General features: G+C 42.7%; 1 protein-coding gene across 2 annotated transcripts in view; it reads left to right on the forward strand.

Moving 5' to 3' along the window:
• Nucleotides 1-18,544, forward strand: part of GPATCH2 (G-patch domain containing 2) — a 221,051-nt gene that overhangs the window by 162,314 nt on the left and 40,193 nt on the right. The window contains exon 9 of one of the 2 annotated variants that reach the window (XM_019483165.2): nucleotides 745-2,444. The exons of the other annotated variant lie outside the window; for it this stretch is intronic. Coding sequence (XP_019338710.2) covers nucleotides 745-751 — 7 coding nt within the window. The 3' untranslated portion in view covers nucleotides 752-2,444. Of the gene's footprint in view, nucleotides 1-744; nucleotides 2,445-18,544 lie in introns of those variants that run through there. 2 annotated transcript variants of the gene reach the window in all.

The raw sequence follows: 18,544 nt of genomic DNA on the forward strand, positions 1-18,544 counted from the left end.
ATTCTCACTAAAAGACTGCATTAAGGATCTGACACTCATTTGTGCCAAGGCTCTTTACACTAAGCTGGCCCCATAAAAGGGTCGTAAAGGGGGTTGTTCAAGAGGTCTAAACTGTATTTACACCCACTTTACAGCCATTTTATACTACTAAAGCAACAGAAACCAGTCTGGAAGTAACAGAGAATCGTGTTTAAGTATTTATTAGGTTTTTATTATATTAAACAATTACTTGCAAAGACATTTAAAACAGATTTTTAAAAAGAAATATTTCAAATGATCTTTTCTCCCTACCCTGAATCAGCACTGAACCAATAGACTGTTGTCCCAATGAACACTTGGCAGTCTTTTTTGGAAACAGTAGGATTCAGAACCCAAGTGTAGGACTGACTTTTTTGCAAAACTTCTGTAATATTAAAACAAAATGTGTATAGCCCCCTATTCTGAGATAAAATGACAACATATCACATGAAATGCCTACTATCCTTGAATGGCCCAGTGGCCACTACTACAATTACTTGCACAGAATGAATTGAATATATTTTAGCTACCTTACAATGCAGTTTAGCACCTGGAATTGAAGAAAGCTTATGCATAGGACTTCTGTTTTTTCCACAGACTACTTGAGAATTACTAGTCTAACCCACTGGTGGGTACATACACCAGAGTTAAAGAACTGCAGAACTGCTGTATAGCCTTCCAGCCAAACTCAGAATGATCTGCCATCTCATGTTTTTTCTTTCACAGCAGATAGATGTTACTTCTGGTGATGACTTTCCTACCACCATCCATCATTCAACAACTTAATATTTTACCTTTTTTTTAATGTCGTTATAGACAACTGAAAGAATTATATGCATGTCTGTGATGTCTATGAATATATAACACATGCAACACAGCAATAATTTAGCCTTTCTTTCCTACTAATTACATTTATTTTAAGTTACCAATATAAATTCAGTGAGTGGGATTTCTAGGAGGACTGCCCATGACTTTGCTTTGGTTTAAGTTACCATTCTTACCAGACAGCAGTTGACTACTTCACTGCTGCACTCAAAAATTCCTGGCCTCAGTCATTTTCTTAGAGAAAAAAAAATTCAAATTCTGAATAAACATTGTTTCTGACAAAGTAGATCGTGTACACACCGGGTGTATCTGTACATGCGCTTTATTGTGGAGTAGACTAATTAGCACTGCAGTAAAGTGTCACCATCTACACACGTGCTGGTATTAGGGAGCAGTAAATTAATTAATTCCACCATAAGATCATACTGTTAGGGACAGTACTGTCTAATGGTGGAGTCATTAAGTGCACTGAATACACATGTAGATGGTGATGGGTGCTGGCTGGGGAACAAAGATGCTAAAATGCAGGGGATGCCTGCCATGTAGCCCCACACTAGCAACCTTGTGCACCAACCAACTCCTCCACTGCTTGACACCACCACCTGGAACCTGGGGCTTACCCCAAGTACTCCCTGCCAGTCCAGGGCTGCTCTGCCCCAGCTCAAAGGGCTATGGTCCTGGGCGTATATATAAACACAGAACCCGGGAGCAGTTGACTCTGCTGTGCACTGAGCTTATTGCTCCACCTTAATTTCACATGTAGATGTACTCACTGTTAATGAAGAGGCAAGTTGAGAACTATGTCTTTCTGGTAAATGTGCAGTCTCATTACTGTGCATCTGGGAGGCCTGAAATGGAAACAGGCTTTTAGATTTTAACTTAAGGCCAGATCCATTTAAAAGATGTAAATTAGCAAAACTCCCCTGAAGCTAGTTGTACTTCACGAATTTACACCTAGAAAAAGTGCTGGCCCATTCTTCAGAGTAACTATAAAATAACTATAATTAAATGAATAAATCTGTTGTATTTTAGATAACTGTGCTTATGCAGCTACATTGTTGAATGTAAGTGTTCATTCTACACTGAAGTCTCAAGTACTCTGACACTGATTCTAAATTATTTTTTGCCTGCTTTCAACATATAGGTAATATGTAAGGATATTGTAATGCAGATGCTTAACATGCTTTTAAAAATGCTCAAACCAATTATATCTATGATAGAAATGTCTTGTCTTTATGTTTATTGTTAAATGTCAAAAAAGTGGTAAATATTTGAAGGCTTGTATTACCCAGAAGACTTTCAATTTTATCCTTTGTGTGCTGCTCTTACTGCAAGACTACACTTGCTAAATGTATTTCTTTGCATAATTGCCACACGGGCATGTTTCTAACCATGTGAACATATATATTTTTGTGATTTGGTATTCTGAAAGACTTTCTATTAATACTTTTTACATTGCCTTGACTTTTCTTACCCCTTCTGGATGAGTGACCGCAGTTCTTGTCTCAGCATGTGAAAAAAGTAAAGGTTAGAGACCTACACTGCACTAGATCAATGAATTGTGGAATAATTTACTCCACAATTGTATTGTACAGGTAAGAAGGGATAAGCATTCAGTTGGTGTGCTGTTACTGTCTTTCTTCTGTACAGTACTGATGATACTTTCTTAATGAGCTTAACTATATTCAGTTGCTCCTAAGAGAATACCAACATTAATATTTGAAGACAACAGTTAAGTTTCAAATTCTTAATATTAAACATGGTCTAAAATGAACCCTATGAAAAATAGCTTCACCATTTTATTAATGGGACGTTATGAGAGACTAAATTTTTGAGCATCAGTGATATGCCTGTTGATACAGAGCACAGAGAAGAGGTCTCCGTCAAAAAAATTAGAATAGAATAGACCATACAGGATAGCTATGCAAAATACTGGATATATTACATCTGACACATTTTCAAAAGAAATGGAGCTATGATCTGTTTTAAAAAAGATCAGTTTTAGTTTGCAGACCCGTCTGTCTTCTTTGATTTTTTTTAAATCATGATTTACTCTCCATTACTGCATGACATATTAACTTCTTGAAGACCTGTGTTTCTTTCTCCTGCACAACTGCAGAGAAGTTATCTTAGCTATGGATGGAACACTGCCAGCCTGAAAGGGGAAATCCATGGTTTTCTGGGTTTTTCTCCTTTAAAGGAGAAAATCCATATTTATCTGTGAACCTGGCGGCAGCAGCAGTGGCAGGCTCAGCCTGAGCTGGTCTGCCTCCAGCTGACCTCAGAGATCATGATCACACCAGATCTGCAACCCCACTAAAACCTGCTCACGGGCCCCTTGCTGAAAACTGCTGGCCTAGAATCGAGGCCTCCCAAATCCTGGGCCAGGGATGGGCAAAATGCAGCCCATGGGCCGCATCCAACCCTCTAGGCAATTCCATCCAGCCCAGGGCACCCCTGGCCCTGGGCTGCCCCTCTACAAGCCAGTTTGTCCATGCAGGAGGTGAGGCTCCAGCTAAGCAAGCACTCCCCCACCCAAACCTGACCTGCCCCCAGCCCCGAGCTAGGGGGTGCACTAGACACAAGATGCCTATGCCTGTCAGAGGCTTTTGCAAGCAGACCCATGGCTGTTTCCGCCTTCCCTGGCTGCGTGCTAGAGTGGGGGCCCCCACCATACCCCCCAAACACCCACACCCTCCCACAGCCCCCATACATACTCCCAACCCCCAATCATAACCCTACACATATCCACCTTCCCACAGCCACCACACACACTCCCTCACCTCCCCATCCCCCATCATACCTCCAAACACACCCTCCCATACACTCCCACCCCCCTACCATAACCCTACACAACCCCCACCCCAACCACATACCTCACACCCCTCCATACATGTCCCCCACCCTCCCCTACACACCTTACCCACCATATCCACATCGCACATGCACACACACACCCCCACCATAGACATACACATGCTCCCCAACCCCCCCATACCTCCTGGATCCCCCCACATACAACATACAAGAGTAAGACTGTATTTTGAACTATTATGCAATTGCTTCTAGATACACTATGCAAACACATAAATCAGGACAAAAATATTTTTTTAATAAAATTAAAGTAAGTTATAGTAAATGGTTTTGGGGAGGGGGTTGGGGGGGGGGGGGATTAGTATATGATTTGTTTTGTTTCCAGTTTCAAGATGGCAGTGCCCTCCCTCCCCAAAAAAAGTATTTCCAGGGCAGGGGGAGGGACTTGCGGTGGCAAAAGTCAGGGGTTGGGGTGGAACTTTTGGTCCCAAGATGGTGACCAGTGGGCAGGGCACCTGTCAAGGGGTGGAGTTACCCTTGCTGCCCTTGACAGCTCACCAAAATTCATTAAGCGGGCCTCCCACTGATATAATTGCCCAGCCCTGTCCTGGGCAAAGGCTTTGACCTCTAGGCTAACAAACACAATAAAGACGCTGTCAGCCAGATATTAAGAGCCTTCCCTCAAGAGTGAAGCTGTGCATAGTGGATCTGAAGTGAACAGAGGTATTTAATGTGCAGCCTGATTTAGTGGGGCAGAAGTTCAGACACATCCTTCTGACATTTCCTATTGGCTGCCTCTAGATGCCTCCAGGCTTTCTGAATTGCCCTTTGGAAGGACCTGCCTCCCCCATTCTCCATGTGGAGCACTTGGCTACCTAAGCACCTCTCAAATTAAATTGCTCTTCCAAGCCAAGGCATCTAAATTTTAACCCCTTGAATAACTAAATGTAGGTATATCAAAGACTGAACATTTAGTAAGTCTTCGACAGAGCAGGGGTTGAATAATAACATCAATTATATTTTGCCTTAATCTAGTAACCTTACAACTGTAGATTAGGAAAACAAAATTACAGACTGCTAAAAAAGTTCAATTTCTACAGTCATTTCCTTGTTCTTTATAATTGTCTACATCATTTTGTTTTAAAACATCTGCACATTAAGTGTAATTATTTTCAATGTGTTTCTTCCTCCTCATTGTATTATAAATATTTTAGGAAGCTGAGTGGAAAAATCAAAGCAAGAATTACAGCCATGTAGCCAGACATATTTTAAAAAAACAACTTGACAATTCCTTCCCAGCTTTCAAAGGTTGTGCACTATCTTCCAGTCTTCTAAGAAAAATGACTAATTGCACTTCCAGGCCCTTAGGTTTTTTTGCTATTGCTAAGGCAGTTTATGTAGTGCTGAGATATCAGAGCTAGCTTCAAAGTACATAGCTGGGTACCTGTGAGAGAAGTACCTGTATAGCCAAGGCAACATGGAACTTAATTGCCATTCAATGTGGACATAACCAAAGGTAGAAGTGCTGCCATCAGTACCTCTTGAAAAAGAATGAACCGAGCACACAGCTGTCCAGGTGGTGGGAGAACAGGTCTATGTGCTATTCTTCCTTTGTTCCCTGCTTGCAATACTTTCCTAATACTCCTTTCCTGGAGTCTTTGAAGCCAGATCTTGCCTTGAGGCAGTAGGAACTGGTATAGGAGACTTAGTAGGTAGTATAAAGGGAAAATGTCAAATGCATCTAAAATGGTGATAAATGTCAATAAAACAACAGAATATCATCTATAATTTTTTTTCATGTTCTGTAACCCCATGTACCCTGGACAGGCTCAGGCCTGTCAAGTAAGGGGTGGGGAAGGGAGAGGGAATTACTCAATTACGTTCTTTGTCATAACTTCACTTATTTTCATTTTCTTTTTAAGCTAGTGTATTACAAAGGCTCCTAAAACATGAAGAATGACACCTAGCATGAGCAGCGATTTGACTAAAATCTGTGATGGGTTTAGATACAAATATTGAGTTCAGCTTTTTTTATCCCATTGTAAAGAAAGTCCCTATTTAAATTTGAACAGAGCTTGTTCATTTTCTTCTGATGATACAGATCACTGTATTTTGTTACACAGATGTGACAAATAGAATTACAGCTGCTCTTTATTTGATCTTCTAAAGAGACAAAGATGTGCAAGGATTCTGTCTGCTCCCTTTTTCCCACCATGTCATCTGTTGTTTGGGAAGGAGTCCTAATTTCCAGCAGATACGAAACTATTTGTTGTGTAGCAGGTTTGCCAAAAATAAATGAAACCATTAATTACTACATTTTTGAGCAGCTGTTAATAGATTAGGATAAGAAAACTGTACATTAGACTACTGGTTAATTACAAGAACTATAATTGTTTAATGTGGTTTTTGTGGAATGAAATTACAGTACCAAAAGAGGTGAACACTGCTTATTTAAAAAAAATGGTACAAGAAAATGCACACGTACCTTTACAGCAATACATCTGTAAAAATGAGTTTTTTATATAGTAATCATTCACTCCTGTCATCCCACATATTTTTTATATTTCCAACAAAAACATTAAGCTTGATTAGATTAAAACATAGGAGTTTGTGTTTTTTTAATATAATAATAAACTCCCCGAAACAAAGGACTACAAATCCAGGAAATGATGAGTTAAGATTAAAATGAAAAGAAATCCAAACATGTTAAAATACAGAAATAGGCAACCATGCCAAACAAACATTATTAACTCCTCAAAGTATGTTCAATGAATATAAAAGGCATTGTTTTGAGACTAGAAAGGAATTGCCTGTTGCTGAATCTCTCTATTGTTCTTATTATGTTCTGTTTGTTTACCCGGTACTTCCAATAGCTCCAAGTACAAGATCAAAGGTTTTTACAAATAAATTACATTTTTTATTCTTTCCCTCTCACAGTCAAGCTAAGGGATAATAGTGGCAAGTTGTTGGGCCACTACTTTTTCTCATGCACCTTGGCATCACTCTCACTGAGGAAATAATAAAACAGGGAGAGAGATGTCAGACATTTTAAAAGAAGGCAGTTCTTCATGGAATTCTCTGTAGCAGAGCATTCCCCGGGCCTCACTGGGCAAGAGGCTTGGTTAGAAAGTAGAGTTCTGGACAACCATTAGTCCTTTAAAAAAAATAGCCAATGAATGATATTTTATTAAGATTTAAGTATGTGGAAACTGCAAAGAATATTCATTTACAATATCTGGGATACAATATGGTTTGATACTGAGAATTAAATACCTTGAAGCAATGATGCTCAGACCCATAGGTCAGCTTAGTGACATAGGGCCAGTCTGCAGACCTGATTTAGTGTGAGGTTAGCGCACAGGGTTGGTCCATGGGGATTGACTAGCTGCAGTGCATGCTAGATCCATCATATGGGGCCATGTCATTTGTGGATCCACAAATTTGGCAGTGACATTCCCAGAGCCATGACAATTAACATTGCTACTGCTACCCCACCATCAAATTTACAGACCCGTGAGGAGCTTCATGGGCCAGATGACATAGCTCTGAGGGCCACAGGTTGAGAATCACCATCTTAAAGATTCATTTTTACTAAATTTTAACTTATTAATTTTGTAATATACTTACAATATCTCACAAAACTCATTCTGTGCCCAAATAGAACATACTGTAATTTGGGGGAGGATAAATTCTAATTCCAGTATATAACAAAGTGGCTAAATTCCTGCTTCGAAGTGGAAACTCAGGTGTGGAGGGCACTTCAGTAGCCAGCATTTTAAAATGGCCTACATCAATAAATGTGAGTGGCTGTTTGTTGAGCCATTTTGAAGATTTAGCTTTTAGACCAAGAGTAAAATTTTTGCTACAGAGGATTAGTTATGATCTTTCATATAATTTAGGAACTATACAAGTAAACTTAAACAAACAATTGCATTGCATGGAGTTTCCACTTACCCCTTAAAACCCATGGAAAAAGCCTCCGTATCTGCCCTGCTTAGATCAGGACATAAAGACAGTGTTGAAGACTGGCCAGAAATCTAAATTGATCCAGATCCAATGGCCTCAATATCCTGTGCAATAGTGTGAATGCTACAGTGAAATCTCCAAGTTTGCAGTGATGCTATATTATTCCGGGTCGTCAAATCCCAAACTGGCAGAGAGGATCTGCAGAAAAATCTTGCCAAACTAAACGAGTGGGCAAAAAAATGGCTGTTGAACTTTAGTGTCAACAAGTGCAAGGTAATGAACTTGGGGGGAAAATAACCTCTGCTATAAGTACACAGTGCTGGGTTTTCAACTAGCTGTTACAACTCAGGAAAAAGACCTTGGGAGTCACTGTAGTTAGTTTTCTAAAAACAGCACTTTCATCTCTAGCGGTGACTGAAAAAGCTAATAAAACATTGGGCATCATTAAGAAGGGAATAGAAAATGAAACAGAAAATATCATCAAGCCACTATACAAATCTGTGGTGTGCCCACATCTTGAATACTGTATGCAGTGCTAGTCTTTGCATCTCAAAAAGAATGTAGCAGTAGTAAAATTAGAATTAGAACGGGTAGCGTAGTAGAATTAGACAAGGTACAGAGAAGGGCTGTCCGCCCCACCGTGCTGAACCTGCGGCGTGCCGTTTCCACTTAACGACCTACCTGCTCGGAGTAACAACTACTCGGAGAGCTGGTCGTAAGTCCGAGCGTTCGTTAAACAGGTAGGTCGTTAAGTGAGGACTACCTGTATATAACTATATGCTGCATAAAAAAGCATACTTTCTCTTGTTAGTTTTAAGCTTGTGTCCTAATTTCAGTGGGTACACATTCTAGTTTTAGTATTCCGGGACTTGGTGACTATCGGTTCCCTATTCATTTTATACACACCCTGTGAGATTTTATAGACCTACTTTTTTATAGACCTTTTTTTTTTCCCGCGCTCGCAGCCCGGAGCGGGCTTTCCTCGCCGGGAAACTGACAGCCTACAAGGGAAAAGCCAGCTGTGCTCCTTCAATGAGAGGAGCCCCTGTTCGTGCAGGGCAGCCCTCAGGCCCCAGCCTACCAGTGTGTGGAGCAGGGGGTGGGAAATGGGGTGGGGGGGAGGAAGCAGAAGCAGTCCCTTGCAGGCTGAAACTGACAGCCTACAAGGGAAAAGCTGCAGGTTCAGCACGGCAGGGTGGACAGCTCCCGCGCTCGCGGCCTGGTCGGGGCGGGGCGTACTGAGCGGGCTTTCCTCGCCGGGGCTCCTCGCTTACCGACCAATTCGCTTAACGACCTAGTCGTGGGAACGGAACGGAACGGAACTTGGTCGGTAAGTGAGGACTACCTGTAACTCATTCCCTCAGGAAATTATAGAGCCAGATAGTACAATCAGGTTCAAAAAGGGATTAGACAAATTCATGGATGATAGATCCCTTAATAGCTATTAAACAGAACATATCTGGTATCTTTAATTCAATGATGAATTAAAGGCCAGGGAGGGTATGACAGGGGATAGATAGGGGATCACTCTATATCAGGTGTATCAAACTCATTCTAAGCCCTGGACTGGATCTAGATTGTGGAGCCCCTTCTGGGCTAGATCTGCAAGGCCAGCAGCTCCAGTGGGTCCTATGGTGGCAGTGGAGATCTGGGGGCATAGGGCCAGCAGACTACAGAGCACCCAGGGGCCATGCCACATAGCCCTCACTTGCTGTCTTACTGCCAGTGGCCATGGCCAGCCACGCCCAAGGGCCCTGAATTCTGCAGCAGGCCATGCCCCCCATAGCCACAGCTCCAGCTTCCAGTAGCTTTGCAGGCTCAATGGTATAGTTCCACAGGCCTGATCCAGCCCATAGGCCATATGTTTAACACACCTGCTGCAGATATACCTTGTTCATAAAATGTCCACTCTTGCCAGTGTTGGAGACAGGAGACTGGTCTACATAGACCATTGGCCTGAACCAGTATGGCACTTACGATTGGTCACTGTTCAGGCACATGATAGGAAGAAGAGTTATGGAAAGTCAGACAAATCATTTACAACTATTTAAGACCCCTTCAGGCCATGCAGACAGCTGTTTAAATCATGCAAATGGCTTAAGCCATTTGTCAAATCCTTGTAATGTTTCAAATGCTTCTAATTTTAAGGCAACGCTGGATGTGTCCACCCAAGACGCTTAACTTTGGATTAGGGAGGTTTACTATGAAGTAAGCATGTGAATCTACATGTGCACATGCTTACTTCATAGTAAACCTCTCTAATCTCTAATAAACTTGCTACCTGCAAATGCAAGTAGCAAATTTACATGGGATGAGTAACAGCACTGTAGCGCTAGTGTAAATGCCTGACTAGGAGCAAAATTGGCTCCCGGTCAGCCGTGCACCAGGCGGCGGAAGATAGCTCCCTGCCCCAAGGAGCAGCCTGCTGGTGGTGGTAGAGGAGCCTGTTCCCTGTCTAGCTCCGCAAGCGTGGAGCTGGGAGGGGAGAACAGGACTAGGGTGCTTGTTCCTCCCCCAGCTCTGTGCTAATGGAGCTGGGCAGGGAACAAGCTCCCCAGCCCCCACCCTGCATGCCCAGGTCTGGACAATGTCTCCCTGCCCTGAAAAGCGCATGCAGCCTAAAGGTGGCTGGGGACTATCCTGTTTCAGGCAGTCCCCGGCCAGCTCTGGGCTGCGCGTGCAGACTTCCACCCAGGGCTGGCTAGGAACTATCCCTCTCAGGGGCACGGGGCTTGAAAAGAGCTGCCAGAGTGGGGTAGGTCCCTGCCCCAATCCACCAGTGGGGCAGCTTTCCCTGCAGCTCTTTCTAAGCCCTGTGCCCCTGGTTAGGGAGCTAGTGCTACAAAATCCCTGCTGCTGGGGTAGCACCCAGGGGGGTCCTGGCGCTCCCCCCCCCCAGGGATGGCAGGGGCCCACTGCAGGACTGCAGGGAACTAGGTGCATATCTGCTCCCTAATCCTGCATGGGTAGATACCTGCCCAAAAACCCCTACTCTGGAGTAGTTTACACCAGTGTAAATTTTGGCCAGAGTAAATGTATGTGTAGACAAGCCCACTTAAACCAATTTAAGTATAACTGACAGCTAATTCATGCTGGAACAAGCTGGCTCATCTCTTCACACCTCATTAAGACTCATTATCTTAATGGGATGTGCTTCACACTTGTATGCCTAGCTATTCACACCTTATTAAGGTTTGTTATTTTGTTGTTCAGAACACCAGCAGATGAAATTAATCATTCAAACCAGTACCACTTTATACTATGCAGCAGAGTCCTTGTAATATCTGGCTGGGAAAAGAATAGCAATCAGCCTAAGGATTTACAGGATTTACCAACCACTGTGCCTATAGGGTAGTTTCCCAGCTGCCAAACTATCTGCATGCAGGTTAGACCATATTTCAAAATCCAGAATATAGCTTTACCATTTGCACGTTCATTTCCATTACTAATGTGCTGACATTTTGTTTATCCTTTCTTGTAACACATTTGGAAATAATGTATTGAGAATTCAGCAGCTCTGCTTTCTAGTAAGATATTATCCCAATAACAGCTCTGCTTTCCAATAATTCCTCATTCTAAGTTTGGTAATTTGCTTTGTCCAAGTTTGAATTTCCTTAATTCTTTCAACATTTTTCACATCAATATTCAGTTCTGAGTAGGACATTATAAATAAATATAAATTAATTTGTTTTGCTACTAAGGAATACTGTTCTTGAAAAATAATAAAATGTAAAAACATCGTTTGGTTTGTCATGTATGGTGTAATTAACTTGCCAGATATGGTGCCTGCCTGAAGCACTACAGCAATAGTTATTTTCTCTGAGCCAGTTGTTCAAAGAGTAACTGAGGAGATAGTGTAGAGCAGGGGCGGGCAATTATTTTGGGCAGAGGGCCGCTTACTGAGTTTTGGCAAGCCATTGAGGGCTGCGTGACAGGCAGCCCAGGGCAGATTAATATTAATTTTCTAAAATTTTTAGGGGCCCCGCGGGCTGGATAGAATGGCCTGGCGGGCTGCATCCAGCCCCTGGGCTGCATTTTGCCCACCCCTGGTGTAGAGTATCTAGATCTGCATTCAGATCTGGGCTATCTGACAGTGACTAAAAATTATTACTACCTCTTAGTCTAAGGACAGACATTCAAAAAGCCTGAATTGATGCAACCTTTGCAGGTTAGTTTAACCTGCCTAGGCTGAAATGGTCTGTAACAGGACAGACATTCTCTCTGGACTGAAGCAATGCAGGCACATGCCTACAGTTGCTCAGGCCAGGCACCAGAGGATGCTAGAGCGTGCTGTCAGGTGCAGGGAACCTGTGCTGGGGGGGGGGGGGCATAACTAATCTGGGCTGAACTGGCCAGAGAGGGACTTAATTCCCCCTTCTCTGTCCCACTGGCAGGGACCTGAGTCAGGTCTGCCGGGCACTCCCCCTTCGCAGCTGCAGCAGCAGGTCACCATGGCCCCTGAGGCAGAGTGGGGCACGGAGGAGAGTTAGTCTCCCCTCTACCCCGACTGGCAGTTGGGTCTGCCCACCATTGCCGCTGTGCTCCCTGCCCCAAAATAGGCCTCCTACAACAGAGGGAGGAAGAATAACCCCTATCCCTGCCCCGCCCCAACCCCAAGGGTTCCTGCCAGCCGGTGTCTGGCCATGCCCCCACCCTGCCGCTGCGGTGGGAGGGGGCAGGGCCCTTGTTGGAGGCAGCAGCCCCTGTCATGATGCGGGGAACATGAGCTCCTTCCCCTGCGCTGCGGGGCTGGCTGAACTGCAGCAGGCCGTGTGCAGCAGCACCAGGGTCCAGAGCAGGCCAGAGCCCTGCAAGCCCCCTGTCATGGTCATTCACCCCTCACTGCTTCAGCTGCTGGGTGGGGGCAGAGCCTAGCCCCCACCCCTCAGTCTGTGCTCAGGGAAAGCCCTGTCCTGGCAAGAGGGGTCTTACTTAGCCCCTGGCCCCGAGCACAAGCTGAGCGGTGGCTGCAGCTGAGTCAGGCAGACCCCACTGCGGTGCCAGCAGCTGAATAACCCTCCTCCTGCCAGGAGGGGGCTTGCCCTGAGCACAGAGAGGCCACTGGCACTGCAGCAGGGTCTGCCCAGTCTCACTGCAGCCACCGCTTGGCCTGTGCTCAGGGCCAGCAGCTGAATAAGCCCCCTCCTTCCAGGAGGGTGCTGGCCCTGAGCACAAAGCGGTGGCGCTCAGGCCAGGCAGACCCTGCTGTGGTGTCAGTGGCCTATCTGTAGCAAGAGGGGGCTTACGCACCAGCAGGCCATTGGCACTGCAGCAGGGCCTGTCTGGCCGCAGCCGCTGCTCGGTCTCTGCTTGAGGCCAGCGGCTAAATAAGAAGCCCCCTCTTGCTGGGAGGGGACTTGCCCCGAGCATAGACTGAGTGGCGGGGCCGCTCAATTTCTCTCAGGGGCCATGGTGGCCCGCTGCTGCAGCAGCGACCAGGGAGCACCTGGCAGATCCAGCTGCGGTCCCTGCTGGTGGGATAGAGGGGGGGCAGGATCTGGCTGGGAGCCAGAGAGCCCAGCCCAGAGAGCATGCCAGGATGCTGGGGGTCTCTGGTTTAACTTAAACCAGCAACGGGTCTGCTGTACAGAAGAACTGTAAAGGTCATTCTTCTTGGTCAAGTTTGAGGTACTGTCTTAGGTCACTGTAAGGGAAGTTTGCACTGTCCTTGCCTGTGCTGTATCTTCTCTGTGGGTAGAAAAGTTCGGACTTGATTCTGCAAATGTTTACAGAAATTCAATTTTATTCTTGTGAGTGTATATAAGGAAGGGTTTTTAATTCCTTTTAGAAGTCTGTTCCACCCAAACTAAGATGTGATCTACCACTATGCTGATTTCATATAACAAGTGTAGAAGTGAATTCACTAGTCCATGAACTACCTACTAATTGCAGGTGCAGTTAGCCTTAATTAATCTGTTGAAACATCTATTAATTTTCATGATTAGATCAATTCCTGTTCAAGTCCGTGAGAGTCCAGTTACTTCAAGTTGAGGAAAGGGGATATGGAGTTGAATCGGGCCCCATATCTTTTGGTATAATGATTCATGTTCAGAATGTTTTCTAAAGATTGCTATTTCTCAAACAGCAGGAGACCATTATCCTGTAACCCCATTAAAATATAATCTCTTTGCTAGCTACATTTTATATTTACATAAACATGAACAATATCCAATTTTACTCAGTTGTTTGACACAAAATCATAACATATGCTATACTTAATTTTCAGTAATCTAAAACCAGCTGAATGAATTACATGCATCTAATGTATATAAGAGATTTTCTGAATTTTTTTATTTCTAAAAAAATTAGGTTTAGTAGTATTTCCTTCCAGACCATCAAAATCTCTTTATGGACACAATGATGAGTAAATCATTCTAAATAATTTTTCATTAAAAGTCATTTTTAAAGGTTCTTTCACAATCAGTTTTAGCATTGCAGACATGAGTTTTCCATCTTGAAAAATATGAAATTATACTTTTTTTGAGGAAAGCTATAGTCCCAGACAATGTTTTAGTTGTTAAAACAGAACTTTTTTCCCTCCTAGCATTCTTTGGTGACTTGTTTTGTGTACCAGGATATTAGTTGGGATATGCCTTTGTCTGATTCATATACTTTTGATCAATTCCAATTCATGCCCAATTATATTACACTAAATTAACATAATTCAACAGATGTTGATATTTAAATGTTTTCTGGCATTCACATCTTGGACAGCTGTCTTAGAGCTTGGGGAAAAGGCAAACATTTAGAGTTAAATGCTGAACATATGCTTAAATTACTAATTAGAAACAAGAAAAAACAATGCATTATCCTTTCTGAGGACAGTAAACCTCTACTACAGAATCTTTTTAAAGACTTTTGGTTCACAATTAAACTCTGTGGGTCTCTGGAGACTGGGTGTTACATATACTGTGGAATTGGATTTTATTTGCAATTTGGTTTGCTAAAAGTGATACCATTAGAAAGTGGATTCATTCAGGTGAGTTGCAGACAGCATTTGTGCTTCAATAAGCCTCAGAAGTTCTGGAAAAAGGTGATAAGATAAGTAGTAGAGTACTCTACACAGTGATGAGATAATCCACTGGCAAAAGAAATTATTATTTTCTCATCCATAGTTAGATTATGCTAGTACTCCTTTAAAACAAATGTGTCACTCCTATTTTAAAATTGTACTTTGAACAGATTGGCTTGATTTGAAAGGAGTTTGACAAAGTTGCATTGTTCTATCACATCTGTTTAACATTTAATAAAAAGAAAATAATGTGCATAGCTCTTTGTGGTTAATGTAATGGTCTTCACATTGGAGGAGGCAGATGCTGCAATCTGTGTTATGTTGATGATGTCATTTTTGTAAATGAGTGTGAGGAGAAGATTCAGAGCTTGTAAAGTGACTATATAAATAGAATGTGAAATTTTAGTTTCACCTGAACAGTGTTTTAAAACATAGTTGATGATTGGAAGGCACATACTCATCTTCATCAGAGTTAGGGACAAGTGTGTTATATTTTGTGTGTAGTGTTTTGAATGTGTAATAATAAATGCAGTATTATTTTGCCATTTTCAATTCACATACAGTGAAAGAAGATTGATATAAAAGAATTAAATGAATTCTGCAGATAAGCCTAATTACAGAACCATTCATATGTTTTGCCAGTCAAGAGGGGTAACACATCTTTCTATTAACATGAAAAGAGGTTTTACTCGTTTAACAATTGCTTGTGTATTTCTGAAACTTAGCATGAAAGCCTGAAAACTATGCCTAACTTCTCAATTGCAAAATTGTTAAAAATTAGGATTAATAAAAAATAAGTGGAAAGCAAACTAAGTACCTGTTTTTATTAATTTAGCGAATTTATCAATTTTGTGCATTTTATTCTTCTAATCCCTGGTGATATTGCCTGTTTGGTCCCACTATTTTTATTTGAACATACTGGATTTCAACTTGATTATTTTTCTACTGTAGTTATGTGCAACTTTCTTTTCAGAAAATTTTGCACCTACCATGAATGACTTAAATGTATTCCCATTGCCATTTTATAGCATGTGTTCTTATTACCAACATATCGTCCATGGCAATTTTAATGTGAATTTGAATACACTGACTATAGTTACAACATTTATTCTATACATTTTAAAAGAAAGCTGGAGTTAATGTTTAATATGTTTATCGGCTTCCTAGTTCTTTGTTTAGTCAGCACCCTAGAATGTAAATCTTCCAATTAACTACACATTCGTTTGAATTACTTAATATTTCCACTGAATATATTTCCACGGTGTGTATGCACCAAAATATCTACAGCAGGTTCTGGTGTAAATGATTAGGTGATGTTTAAGCATGTGTTAATTGTTACTGTAATCCAGGTGTAATCAGTATCTTTGTCCATATAATCCTTGCTTTAAATCATTGGGGTGTGCTTTTATCTAAATATCTGCCATTCTCCACTCAATGGGTTTGGGTAGATGTGGATTTAGAAGGAAAGCACTTGCCCTCACTGACAACCTAAGCAAAAAGAGCTCAATACTGTCTTCTTCCAAGAAAAAAAAAATGTTAGAGAAAAATGGCATCAAATTGTTCACCAAGAAAGGACCTGTCATACTGAAATCAGTAGAAACGTTGGCTGGCATTCTGGCACTTCATGTTGACACTGACTGCCCAAATCACTACCAGGCACAACTTCTATATAGCTTTCTGTAACAAACAATAATATAGATTCCAGACATTGATTTGACCTAAAGCCAGACAAATCCAATCACACTGAGTGACATTTACCTCAAATATTCCAAACAAAACATTACGACTTTTTTTAAGGAAACTTCATGCTATAGTACTTACTAACACCTGGGGTCTATCTAAATCCTCAGTGTTTAGCCATTTTGTCACTATTATTTGTTTTCATCTATTTGACAAAAGCACTGACCTTAGAGCAAAGATGCATGTGTTCACCATCCACAAGTATTCTTTTGTGGATTCTTCACATTATCAAACTTGTATTTGTTGGTTGACTTCTGGCTGGACAGGAAAAAGTTTATTAGCTTTCAATAAGACATGCTAATTACTATAGGGCTACCAATTGTTAGTCATTAAAATTGAGACCAGGCATGGTACCTAGTGTCACAACCCAAAGTTGTGTTTTTCTGTGTGTGTGCTTCGGCACTGCTAAATTATTTTCCCGCCGATTGTAGCTTTCTTTGCACGATAGAGTTCTCTGCTGCGGGAGAGAACTCTGGTGCAACGGGGGATTTCCCGCCAAATTACAGCTTCTTTGCAGGGTGCATTTCTTTGCATACTAGTGATGCACGTTGCAAAGGAGTTCCCGCCATTTGTATTTGGATTCGCGCCACATTATTGGCCAGTTCCAAATGTAGGCATACGTGGCGGCTAGCTATTGGCTTGCTAGCCGTACAAAAGGCTTGGGTGGTTTCCGCCCAAGTTGGAGGACTCCACGAACATCAGGAGAGAGAGGGAGAAAAACTGGAGAGATACAGAACTCGCCAGGAGGAGGAGACTTCACTCTGTGTGAAGATCTCCAAGCGCTGCGGACCCAACGCGCCTCTCTTAAGCAGGCAATAGAGGCTTAATAACCGAACCCACGGAGCTTTCGCTTCTAGCCTCTCCCCGTCGCCAAGCACAATCCAAGATGTATCCTTTTCCTGTAAACCCAATTTTCGAACCCACGGAGCCTAAACAACTCCGGGGGACCAGGGAACCGAACCGAACCCGTGGAGCTTAAACAACTCTGTGGGAGCAACCGAATTTGTCGTAGTCCTCTAGCGAGGATTTAAGTGGAGCTGCGCCTGGAAACCTGTCCAGCCTACACCACTACCATCTTTGGGTGTAAGTAAACAATCTTTTCAATCAACCACTACGCGTTTGTGACTAATTCTAGCTTGCCACCGGTTTTCTCCGACCCCGCGTGCCCGGGCCGCTGGCCACAGCCCGTGTGCGCAAAGACAGGCCGCGGATCACCCCCCCCGACTCGCACTTGGCGGCGGGATCGGGGCCTGGCCCACACACCTAGGATCAAGGAAATCTCCAACTTCCTTCCTGAGAAGGATTTTTATGTGGAGTGGGAGATGTATGTTCAGACTAAAATCAACAGAGTATTATTTTGCCATAAGCAGAAGCAGTATTCTTCTGCTTTCCTCATGGAAGCACTCCCAGCCTGTTAGGAAGAGGAGCATCCAATGAGTGAATGAGTACTATTATCTTTCTGTTGGAGCAAGTGACATCCTCAATCTGACTGGAAAAGAAATGGGACACGAGGAATTATAGAAGCTGGTGCAATTTTCCTGGCCCACAGGACAAAAGGAAAGCTTAGAGAATTAATTGTGTGGCCTCTCTAAAAGTGTCAGTATATATTTTCTATGCAAAATATGTCTTTTGCACCTTGTTACAAAGGTACTATAGTACTTCCATAGTTTATCAAGCTGATTTATGCACTTGAGGCAAGATTTAACCCTTTTTGTTATACAAGAGTAAGAAAACGTACTCCCCCAAATTTGCAGCTATAATCAAGGACAGGTCTGCCTGAAGATGGTGGGAATTAGGTGGCAGGTTTGTATAAGTCCAAAATTCTGGAGACCTACTCAGGCTGAATCATGGAATCTTTTGTAATTCACTCAACTGGACAAAATACTAAGATGATAGGGGGCTTAGAAATACCTACATGGCACTGGGCGCATCTATTCGTGGCCATATGGTGCCTCTGTTACTGTGCCATCATTTAGTACTTCCTTTGCAAGTACTAAAAGATGGTACAGTAACAGTCCATACTGCACTATGTTGGCTGTGTACAGTGTTTTGACCACCATGTCGCCATAGAAATATGCTATAACAAGGGAGCCTATTGCTACAGCAGCATCACGGTTTTTGCCAGTAGACGCTACAGCGCCATAGCATCTTGTATAGATGCGCTCACTG

Source organism: Alligator mississippiensis, chromosome 1 (genome assembly GCF_030867095.1).
Source record: "Alligator mississippiensis isolate rAllMis1 chromosome 1, rAllMis1, whole genome shotgun sequence".
NCBI lineage: Eukaryota > Metazoa > Chordata > Crocodylia > Alligatoridae > Alligator > Alligator mississippiensis.